At 36.6% G+C, this 12,655-nt stretch overlaps 2 protein-coding genes and 1 long non-coding RNA gene across 4 annotated transcripts in view; 1 reads left to right on the plus strand and 2 right to left on the minus strand.

Annotated features, from left to right (window-relative positions):
* LOC134799429 (uncharacterized) overlaps positions 1-2,960 on the minus strand; it is a 78,564-nt gene extending 75,604 nt beyond the window's left edge. Inside the window, exons 1-2 of the long non-coding RNA XR_010145403.1 lie at positions 2,347-2,960; positions 2,253-2,313 (exon numbers count right to left, since the gene is read on the minus strand). This is a non-coding gene — a long non-coding RNA (uncharacterized LOC134799429). The remainder of the gene's footprint in view (positions 1-2,252; positions 2,314-2,346) is intronic.
* Positions 1-12,655, minus strand: part of LOC134799417 (transcription initiation factor IIA subunit 2-like) — a 215,563-nt gene that overhangs the window by 148,014 nt on the left and 54,894 nt on the right. The window lies entirely within an intron of this gene.
* LOC134799425 (proteasome activator complex subunit 4B-like) overlaps positions 8,648-12,655 on the plus strand; it is a 56,393-nt gene continuing 52,385 nt past the window's right edge. The window contains exons 1-3 of the mRNA XM_063771828.1: positions 8,648-9,104; positions 11,392-11,532; positions 12,286-12,402. Of these exons, the coding sequence (XP_063627898.1) occupies positions 8,875-9,104; positions 11,392-11,532; positions 12,286-12,402 (488 nt within the window). The 5' untranslated portion in view covers positions 8,648-8,874. The remainder of the gene's footprint in view (positions 9,105-11,391; positions 11,533-12,285; positions 12,403-12,655) is intronic.

Consider the following 12,655-nt stretch of genomic DNA (forward strand, 5'->3'; position numbering starts at 1 on the left):
TTCAAAAGCTACTTAAATACACAATACAGTCCGTAGCGGCCCCTTTTTTAAACACCTGTCGTTAAATTTATATAATCACGATTATTTAGCAGTGGCGCTAGTGTGCACGTTGTTGGGCTCTTAAATTAGCATATCACAAATAAATAAATAAATACGTTAAAAGATAATGATTTTAACCATTTAATTTTATTATAACCAACTATATTTAGAAATTCGTCAAATATGAAAGGTAACAAAAAGTTACGTATTAAGATATAAATATTTTCATTCCTATTAGCATTACTGTATATATGTTAGGAGTAATACATATGAATACATACATTGATATGGCAAATGGTTACAAGTTGTTATTACATCTATCCGGTTATCGGACATTTTCTGCTTCACAGCTCCGCGCAGCGTTCTTGATCACCGGGAAACTAGTCTGGATATGCGGCAGATACGTGCCCTTTGAGCTTTTTCCAAGAAACCATATGACGGCCCAGGATTATATTATTATCTCACGCTCAAGCCATCAATTTGATTGATTCAATTTCTAAAACAAAATAGTCACAAATTAAACAATATAATCAAACTTCCTAATTACTAACATCGTTAATTCCTAGGGTCAAAATTTACCAGCTCAAACAATGTGAAGTTTTACATCTATGATGAATTTTGATTATAATTTCGGACGCGATATAACGTCCGCAGGTTTACGGGGATAGTAAGATTAAATTATTATATTTGAATTTGGTCATTAGTACGCTCATTTTTATTTAAAGATTGATATATTTCTTACCTTGAAATTATCGCTGTTTCTGGTTTACTACAACGGTTTCCACACACACATTAGGGCTTTTCATAATCCGGATAAGAATCGTTGAAAAGTCGCCATTGCCGGATACAGCAAGGAAGGAAGAGAGACAACGGTTTAATTTTAACTAAGCCTGTGCGAAGACGCATTTAGATATGTTGCTCGTACATATGAATAGTTTTTATTTTAAAAATTAATAGGAACCTAAATAAATATATTTCAAGTGAATAAATCGTTTTATATGAAAACTGATATGATATTTTTGCGTTAAATTACATTACTGACAGCATTGACATTACAGACTTTTGTAATGACCTACGTTCTTACCGGCCAGACCCAAATCAAGGTCTATCAAAGAGGCCTATTGACAAAGTTTTTTTTTTTAATTTATTAAGGAGGGTAGAGGCACGTCTACCCTTCGTAGATTTTATGAACATAGACAAAGACAAACTGAAATATAATAGATAACAATTTACATATATCAAAAAATAAATAATAATTTACATATGACTACTTCATAAAATACAAATCAAAATATATTTGATAAAATAATTTCATTTATTCTTAGAAATCGTATCTATAGACAAAGCCAGTTCTAGCAATGTTGCTGTAGTAAAATATTGTTATGTTAATTACTGGCAATTTCGTCTGGGAACGGACAACACATATACAATTTTGAAGGGTCACATCGTTTCAAGGAAGTCAATAGGCCTTGATGTGACCCTTCAAAATTGTGCATGTGTTGTCCGTTCCCAGACGAGATTGCCAGTAATTAACATCAAAATATTTTACTACAGCAACATTGCTAGAACTGGCTTTGTCTATAGATGCGATTTCTAGGAACAAATCAAATTATTTTGATTTGTATTTTATGAAGTAGTCATATGTAAATTATTATTTATTTTTTGATATATGTATATTATTATCTATTATATTTCAGTTTTTCTTTGTCTATGTTCATAAAATCTACGAAGGGTAGACGTGCCTCTACCCTCCTTGATAAAATAAAAAAAAATCTTTGTCAATTGGCCTCTTTGATAGGCCTTGATTTGGGTCTGGCCCAAAGAATATAATACTCACTAGGAGAAGAACGGTAACTCCATACAAAAAAATGTCCCCAACCGTTTATACGTTTATACTAGTGGCGCCGTCTTTGTGTACCAATGGAACTAAAGTTGACAACCGGTTTAGCCTGGCGGGTATTGGTAGGTAGTAATTCTGTTGATAAACATATTTGTTATCTTCATATCACGAAATATATGCAAGATGCAAATATTACCCCTTGTTTGTGGTATTATCAATTGATTTAAATAAAAGGCATGTTTATGTTTATAACATTATATATATTATTTATTAAAAAATGTTTTACATATAAAAATATACACTGAAAACTGGCAACTGGCAACTTAATAAAAAAATAGACATTAATAAAGCGCATTCACAAAGTTTTCAGTACCTTTTATACAAATAACATTAGGCATGCCTACCTATTACACTTTACACACAGATACACTACACTTTACATACGGCATTTTACACAGATTTCCAACTTGTATTCATACATTTCTTCACGGTTAATTAATACGCTTTCCAGATGCGTTATGACTCGGTTCCTTCTGAACCCACTAAAGTTGTAAATTTCACTCTGGCTGCTTCAACAGCCGTTGCTCCGCATTTAGCACATTTTCTATGTGCATTGCTGTAATCCATGTAGGTACAGACTTACAGTCTTAAGTGGTACGTAGCGGTACACGTTGTATGTATTATTTAAAGAGTTAATAAATAAAATTTTCGTTATGAACTTTAACCACAGCAGTTGGACAGAGTCATTGACAAATATATTTTTCATTATGGTGGGTAGACGTACCTGCCCTCCATATATTTTATGAACATTGATAAAGACAGTTGGAAGCAAATATTCATTATAAAACTTAATCGCATGTAATTAAGTTTTAAGCGTTTTAAGTCCCGTTTTATGATTAATATTGTATAAAATTCGTGATAATTTAAATCAGAGTTGGGAGCAATGTTGCTGTAGAAAAATGTTTTTATTTTTATTACTCGCAACTTTTTCCCGGAGGCCAACGCACACATAGAAGATTAAGGCGCACACATGCGCAATTATTTGAGGACATAACTTTCTTAGGAAGTGAACAGGCCTTGGTCTGGCCGGTAAGAACATAGACAAGATAAAAGTCTGTAATGTCAATGCTGTCATTTAAGTCATTTAATGCAAAAATATCAATTTTCATATAAAACGATTTATTCACTTGAAATATATTTATTTACCTATTAATTTTGAAAATAAAATCTATTCATATGTACGAGCAACATATTGACATATAATCTCCTTTTGCCTTCTACATATTGTCTATGATATTGACATACGTGTTTTAGAAACCTAATGTCTATCCTATATGTCTAATTATCTTATGCATACTTCTAGTTAATTAAAGCCAATTTCCTTTGGTATTTCGTTTCTATGTATCAATTTAATTAACTAGAAAAATAATGACGGATCCGAAGAAAGAATCAGATGATAAGTCATCGCATTTATTATCGAGATATCTTCGACCGGAACGGTTTGACGTTGAACCTACGGCCCCCGCGGCTGGAGATAAGTGGTTGCATTGGCTGTACACCTTCACTAGCTTTCTCACCGAACATACTTCCACCGATGCTACGGATAATATAAAATTAAAACTGCTAGCGAACCATTTGTCATCTAGTATTTTCATCATCATCAAGGACTGTCAAACCTATGAATCTGCTATTGCTCTCTTAGACAAAGCCTACGTGAAACCCCAAAATGAAATATTGGCTCGCCACGTCCTCGGGACAAGAAAACAAAAGCAAGACGAAAGTATTCCTGAATATTGCCGCGCCTTGCATCTTCTGGCGCAAAAGTGCAATTTCAAGTCCGTCTCAGCTGAAGAACATAAAGAACAAGCTGTACGATACGCCTTTATATCTGGTATCCTGTCGCCTAAAATACGGGAACGTTTGTTAGAAAAATCATCTCTATCAATGGACGAAGCTTATAATCGGGCAGTAAGCCTCGAAACAGCCGAAAAGGACTCCGAAACTATGGGTGTTAACATCCCAAGTACATTGAATGCCTTGCCAGTACTGCCTTCACAAGAAGCTACAAATACTCACAATGCTGCTGTCCCTGCTGTCCCTGTACCTCAACCACCAACACGGCGTTGTTTCTTTTGCGGTGGTAAGGTACACCAAAGAATAAAGTGTCCTGCTTTCCACGCTCACTGTCAACTATGTACCAAGAAGGGACACTTTGCGTCAGTCTGCCGGTCTCGTGGCTCTCCCTCCACGAGCAATGCCATCCCGAGTCCCATCGGAAGCTTACCATCTCAAGATTCCTACGAAACCGAATATTCTGTTGCAAGCCCGTCGAGCCTACGAAAAGCTACGGTCGCCATAACTATCAACGACATTCGCGCCGACGCTCTGATTGACACCGGGAGCTCCAAGAGCTACATTGATAGAAACATAGCACAATTAATGAAATTACAGCAATATCCGCACAAAGAAACGATTAATCTAGCATCTCTAAGCAACACGTCACAAGTAGAAAGCATTTGTTTTGCTACGCTCCAAATAGATAATCACACATATAAGCAACGCCTTCTACGCATAGTAACCAACCTATGCGCGGACGTCATCGTCGGCCATGACATACTCAAAACTCACTCCAAAGTCGAGGTCGATTTCGGAGGGACCAGAGAACCCTTACATATTTGCGTAATGGAAGCATCAGTACCGCCAGCATCTGTCTTTACGCACTTATCTGCTGATCTTACGCCCATCGCTATTAAATCTAGACGTCACAACAAAGATGATGAAGAATTTATTCAAGCCGAGATATCTAAACTTTTAAAAGATGGGATTATCGAGCCAAGCGTCTCTCCTTGGCGCGCTCAAGTACTAGTTGCTGGAGGTGGATCTCATCGAAAAAGAATGGTCGTCGACTACTCTAGAACTATCAATAAGTTCACATATCTAGATGCGTATCCTCTGCCTCACATTGAGTCGATAGTTTCGAAAGTAGCGAAATTCAACCACTTTAGCCAGATTGATTTGAAGAGTGCATACCATCAAGTCCCTATTCTTGAAAGAGAGAAAATATATACCGCATTTGAAGCTTGTGGTAAACTCTGGCAATTTAAAGGTATTCCATTTGGCGTCACTAACGGAGTTGCGGCTTTTCAACGCACTCTCGAACACATAATTGAAAAAGAACATTTACAAGGCACCTTTACTTATCTTGATGACGTCACAGTCTGCGGTAAAAACAAAGAAGAGCACGATAAAAACTTACAACAATTCATGGCCGCTGCTAAGAAGTACAATCTCACACTAAACGAACAAAAATGTAATTTCAGCAAAAGTTCCATCAGCCTCCTTGGATACACTGTCAGGGACAACGTTATTGAACCAGATAAAGACCGACTGGAGCCTCTAATAAAACTACCGTTACCGCGCAATACTGCAGAATTGAAGAGAGCTCTAGGGCTATTTGCTCACTACGCTAAATGGGTTCATAACTTTTCGGAAAAGATTCAACCTTTGATTAACAATTCCAACTTCCCTTTAGACGTAAATGCACAGCGTAGTTTTCAACTTCTTAAATCTGATATTAAAAAGGCAGCATTGGTTGCTATTGACGACAAAGAAACCTTGACGGTGGAGACTGATGCATCAGATTATGCTCTAGCCGCGACATTATCACAAAATGGTCGACCGGTTGCGTTCTTCTCGAGAACTTTGTCGGACAGCGAGCGCAAACATGCTTCCGTCGAAAAGGAAGCCTGTGCTATCGTCGAATGCCTTAGAAAATGGCGCCACTACCTTATTCACAGACATTTTATCCTTATCACTGATCAGAAATCCGTAAGCTACATTTTCGATCAAAATCATACTAGCAAAATCAAAAACGACAAGATTGAAAGATGGAGGCTCGAACTGTCATGCTATAAGTATGATATTATTTACAGACCAGGGGCTCAGAATACTGCTGCTGACGCTCTTTCAAGAGTTTGCGCGTTTATGAACAATAATAAGCTATACGAATTGCACGATGCGCTTTCTCACCCTGGGATTTCTAGAATGTATCACTGGATCAAGCTAAAGAATTTACCATACAACTTAGACGATGTCAAAAAGATGACTGTTTCATGTCGCGTATGCGCAGAAATCAAACCACGCTTTGCCAAAGCAAATGGCACTTTGATTAAAGCTTTATCGCCCTTCGAACGCTTGAATGTAGATTTTAAAGGACCTTTGCCTTCGAACACAAACAACAAATATATTCTAACAATAATTGATGAATTCTCACGCTACCCTTTCGCATACGCATGTCCTGACACATCTTCGGCGACTGTCATCAAGTGCTTCAAAGAACTTTTCTTCGAATATGGCCAGCCCTTATATATACATAGTGACAGAGGATCCTGTTTCATGTCGGAAGAAATACAAAGTTTCCTCAAGAAATGTAACATTGCCACTTCTCGCACTACCCCCTACAACCCTCAGGGTAACGGGCAAGTGGAAAAGCTTAACGGCACCCTCTGGCGAACTATACAGCTGTCCTTAAAATCGAAGAACCTGCCCATCGAAAACTGGGAACAAGTCTTGAAACTTTCTCTCCACTGCGTACGATCGCTCCTTTGCACTTCGATAAATGCCACTCCACACGAGAAGCTATTTAATTTCCCTAGGAGAACACCAGTCGGCGAGTCGCTTCCATCATGGCTCGTTCCGGGACCTGTCTTAATTAAGAAATTTGTTCGATCGAAAACAGACCCCTACGTAGAAGAAGTCGAGTTACTACACAGTAATCCGAACTACTCGTATGTACGACGACGTAATGGCCAGGAGTCTACCGTATCTAACAGACACTTAGCGCCTCTTCCCTTATCGGATGATGAAGGCTCTATACCCGACGGAACGGCTACTGATGGAGGATCTGATATTCCCACATTAGACGAAGAACAAGAAAATCCTGTTGATGCAGGTACACTTAATAATGACCAAGAGATCTACAGTACTCCACCACAAGAAGCTCCGCCTTCACGGATCTTCCGTAGATCTACGAGGTCTAAGAAGATGCCTCAACATCTTAACGACTACATCCTGGACCCGAACGAAGAAATCATAGAGGGGGAGAATGACATATAATCTCCTTTTGCCTTCTACATATTGTCTATGATATTGACATACGTGTTTTAGAAACCTAATGTCTATCCTATATGTCTAATTATCTTATGCATACTTCTAGTTAATTAAAGCCAATTTCCTTTGGTATTTCGTTTCTATGTATCACATATCTAAATGCGTCTTCGCACAGACTTAGTTAAATTTAAACCGTTGTCTCTCTTCCTTCCTTGCTGTATGTATCCGGCAATGGCGACTTTATCAACAATTCTTATCCGGATTATGGAAAGCCCTAATGTGTGTGTGGAAACCGTTGTAGTAAATCAGAAACAGCGATAATTTCAAGGTAAGATATATATTAATCTTTAAATAAAAATGAGCGTGCTAATTACCAAATTCAAATATAATAAGGTTTACTCGGGTAATTCCGAATGTCGAAAACTGTCGGATAATTCCGAAAATAGACTTTTATTATGATGGAATTAAGGGTGATTTTCATCTGAATTTCGGAAATATCCGACATTCGGTAATACCCGAATACACCTTAATTTAATCTTACTATCCCCGTAAGTCCCGCGGACGCGTCCGAAATTATAATCAAAATTCAACATAGATGTAAAACCCCACATTGTTTAAGCTGGTAACCCTAGGAATTAGCGACGTTAGTAATTAGGAAGATAGATTATATTGTTTAATTTTTTGACTATTTTGTTTTAGAAAGTGAATCAGCAGATGGCTTGAGCGTGAGATAATAATATAATCCTGGGCCGTCATATGATTTCTTGGAAAAAGCTCAGAAGGGCACGTATCTGCCGCATATCCAAACTAGTTTCCCGGTGACCAAGAACGCTGCGCGGAGCTGTGAAGCAGAAAATGTCCGATAACCGGATAGATGTAATAACAACTTGTAACCATTTGCCATATCAGTGTATGTATTCATATGTATTATGAAAATATTTATATCTTAATAATACGTAACTTTTTGTTACCTTTTATATTTCACGAATTTCTGAATATAGTACCTAATCATTATCTTTTAACGTATTTTTTTACTTATTTGTGAAATGCTAATTTCAGAGCCCAACAACGTGCACACTAGCGCCACTGCTAAATAATCGTGATTATTTAAATTTAACGACATGTATTTAAAAAAGGGGCCGCTACGGACTGTATTGTGTATTTAGGTACCTTTTGAATACATCAAACTAGATTTTATGTTGCTGGATTCGTCGATCTATGAGCTCAAAACAAAAACGGCCGTTTTAACTTTGGACGGGTAGATTGACGAATCCAATAACATAAAAACTAGTTTAATGTATTCAGCAGTGGCGCTAGTGTGCACGTTGATGGGCTCTTAAAAACCTGACCCCAACAAAAAATAAAAAAACACAAAAAGAAATTCCCTCTCTGGGATTCGAACCCAGGACCATTAGCTTCCTGAACTGGATTACTGCCAATACCCGCTAGGCTAAACGGGTTGTCAATTCTAATTACAATGGTATCCTACCAGAGCGCTAGTAGTATAAACGAACTTTTGAAAGGGACATTTTTTTGTATGGAGTTATCGTTCTTCTAGTGAGTATTATATTCTTTGATGCAGATGCAGACTCTATTTTAAATTTCTGAACGATTGGTTTTACTTGCGTGGAACGAAACGTAATAAAAACGTCATCAATATTTGTCAAATTTTAGTGAAAAGGAACGTCGCATTGGACTGGTTTTCTCATAAATATCTCTCTTCAATGACTTGTGTAAATTCATTGTTGTTGAATTTTTAATGACGGAACTACGGTGGTGATTGCGCGGAAACGTAGTGCATAAACGTGTGCGTGATAGCTCGTGTCGGTCGGAGTAGAAGGACATACGCTGATGACACGCTAACTTTAAAGTGATTATAAATCAAAATGATTCAAGACGAAGAGTATGAACTGCTGGTGACGACCCCAGAGCGTATAGCGGCTCTGGGGTTCAAGCCGCAGAAGGAGGTTCTGACGAACCATGTGTTGCCTTATGCGGGAGAGCTGGATGAGGAGTCTACGCGGTTTCTGCAGCAGGTGAAAACGAATCTGGCGAAGGCTGTGATGTTGCGAGAGATGAAACCGGCTTGCGGGGTCTGGTCGTCCAGGCTAATGAAGTAAGCTTACTATTTTATTCATTTGATCAAGCAAAAACATTTTTTTCATTTTTAATAGAACAAAATTAAATTAATAAACAAAATTAAATTAATTAAGTAGGCACCAACTTTAAAAAATATTTGTTACGTATTCTTAAAATTTTAAAGGCAATATTGCAGGAAAACTTTGTTAATATTACAAAATGTTAATGTCCTTGATTTGATAATTATTGTAACCAAAAAAAATGTATACCTATTTCCTAGGAAAAATAAGTTATAAATGTCTATAGTGTAATTAAACAAAGAACAGAATCGTGCAAGGAGCTGTCTTCTAAGAGAATCATTGTTATTTCAACTATTATTAAACACTATTGCATAAAATGTACAAATTAAGGATAATGCTTTAAATATGTGTATACCTATACTAAACATCAAACTTTTAGGTATAAACTTGTGGTGTCTTCTTTTATTACTCCCAACTGTCAAATCTGTTTTATGACCATGATAATAAAGTCTGGACATGCCTCATTAGAGATATACCTAAATGCCTAGGAATGCCACAAAACGCCCCAATATAAAAATCTCATAAGTTATCACCAGAGCCTCAGCTCAGTGAAAAAAAAAGTTGCAAAACCCTGACTATATATATTTTTTTAATTTCAACACTACCATTGAAAACTATTCTTCCTACTACTAAAATTAATTTGTAGTTATTCATTATTTCATTCAACCTTTGGCAGTGTCTATGTCTGAAATGTTCTGGCTGGTGCCCAAGCTTCCTGAACTGAACAATATACCTGTTTACATCATAGACTCAATGAAATAATAATGCTGCAATTATGTATTATGCAGTTATCCTGACAGGGCCTGTAACTATTTTTCATTTGACGCAACTTGTGACCCTACATGCAATTCAGACTTCAAAAATTTTGTTTTTAATTGATATGTTATTGAATGCAACTTCAAAATAAGGAAGAATGGAGAAGATTGGGGAAGGCCTTTGTCCAAAGGCACACAGAAGCGGTTACCATAGAAAACTGTAGATATAGTATAAAAAAATGTATGCTGAAATAAGACTATAAATAAATAAATATTGAATGCAACTATTTATGTATAAGTATGTGTGAGATGCACTGAGCAAAATGTTAAATCTACCTATATCGGCTATATCCAATCAGGTTTTTTAATTGTCTTAAGATCTAATTTTGACCTTAAGTAAAAAATTATATTTTTGACAAACATAAATGCTAACAAAAAATTTTATTGTAAAAAAAATAGCACATTACTCATAACTTTTTGTTACGAGGTTTTTTGCTACATTGCAATACCTACACATATGTTTTCCTTATACAGCTATTTGATCATGATTACCTGAGGTTGGCGGGGGTGAGTTATTTACCATATAATTTGACATGTCTTACGCCATATTATAAGGCAAATAGCTCACCCCCGCCGATCTCTGATGATTACCTATATCCCACATGTATTAAGCTTGTTCAGTAAGCTTATGCTTTGTGTTTTGTGTACAAATCTGGAATCTATAAATATGTTTTTCATGAACAAAGACTCGCATGTGTGCAGTTTGGCAACACATCCTTTTGTTTCACAAGCATCTTTGTTACAAATACCTAAGGACTTGTTTTTTTTTTAATTTTTTTTTTTTAATATTAGTTTAAAGTGTGTAGTGTGTAGTGTTTGAGTGGATACTTGAAACTTTCAAAACATAATGCAATATGATAGTAACTTTATTTGCTTATTTTAAACATTTGAAACTTTATTGCTCATAACAGTAAGTACCTAATACTTACTGTCTCTAGGTAATCTCTACTACCACACTATACTACAATATTGACTCAACAGAACAATATAGTAGACCTAGCTAGATTAATCTTTGTCTGTTTCTAGGCTATATAAATATTTATTTATTTATAATAATGAGGTTGGATCATATTGCAAGTAAAAAATGATCATCATCTTCCTAGCATTGCCCTGGCTTTTGCCACGGCTCATGGAAGCCTGGGGTCAGCTTGCCAACAAATCCCAAGAATTGGCGAAGGCACTAGTTTTTACGAAAGCAACTGCCATCTAGTATTATGAGGATTAGTCTGGTCTGGTTACCTCAAGATGTTTTCCCTCACCAAAAATCAACTGGTAAATGATGATATTCATTAGTTCCGTAAAATTCAAGTTGGTATGAGTCAGGATTTGTATCCGAACCTCCGGGTTGAAAGTCACACTCCCTTACCACTAGGCTATCAAGGCTTTTTATACTAAAATGACATGAAACCATATTGTTTTCTACTTTCAGATACCTAAGGATCTATGGCCTCAAGTTCGGGAAGGAAGACCACATTGCTCTCATAAAATTGGCATATGAGTTGGTGCTCATACCTGACTTGGAGCCCTGCAAAATACACAAGTTTGCCACCCTGTTCATCATGCTTACAAAGTAAGGACATACCTATTAGTATTACAGATGTAGTGCATAATTATTTTCCATCGTATTTTTACGGAAACGTACGAACGTGTCTTGCTATTTCAGTCGGTCTCGATACAAAAAGTACTGAGCTTGACAAATACGAATGTTTCCGAGAAAATATAACGGAAAACAATTATGCACTACATCTGTACATAGAATTATTTAATATGTTTTTTCTATTCAATACTACAGCAAGGTTTATTCATTAAAAAAATCCGCCGAAAATTATTCTCGTATGTCCCTGCTTACCTGTAAAGTACAAGTTCAAGTTGAGTATTGAACTACATAAATATAGAAATATAAAAGTTCAATAACGTAAAAATCGCCCTTGGTCTTTAGGTTGTACCAAGTTGGATGCGAACAAGCTTTAAGCCAGCCTGAAGGAAGAAACATGGCCTGTGGATGCTTCCTAATCTAGTGGTTTTTTTAGTGTTCCATTCTAAACTTCCATAATGGAACACCTATCATTTTGGTTTCTGTCTGCTACAGACGTTTTCTAAACAGTAGCCAACTTTAAATCAATTTTAATATTCCCCTTGACAACATATTACACAAAGCACGCAGGCTATTTAACCTCTAGCCGCCCAGAGACATATAAAAAGGTCTCCTGTTCCATTCTAATTTGAACTTTGGTGCTGACAAAATAAAATTTCATTTTGCTTGACAAGGATTGACGTATGGGCGGCTAGAGGTTAAATCCAACTCTTAAATCTAAAATTTTAGGAAGAAGCACTTGGTGTCTCCCGAGGAACTGACCCTACCATGGCGCCCCCTCTATGATGTGGGCAAGAAGATTTTCGCCAAGAACGCCACTAGCATTGGCCTCTACCATTACCTCACGTAAGTATATGCTTATAAATCTAACAGTACCTTTTTATTTGCGAGGCTGATCGTAAATGTTCATACTTACAACTATAGAATACGTATGAAATACTTATACTGGGTGATTACTGGGACATGAGCCTATAAAGACGAACCCCCTTATTCATAAACGTTTACTAAAGTTGACAAGTCGATAATAATCGTTTGTTCCTTTCCGACGTATTGGTATGATGGAAAGGGACAAACGATTATTATCGGTTTGTCAACTTTA

The sequence above is a fragment of the Cydia splendana genome, chromosome 18, assembly GCF_910591565.1.
Source record: "Cydia splendana chromosome 18, ilCydSple1.2, whole genome shotgun sequence".
NCBI classification, from domain to species: domain Eukaryota; kingdom Metazoa; phylum Arthropoda; class Insecta; order Lepidoptera; family Tortricidae; genus Cydia; species Cydia splendana.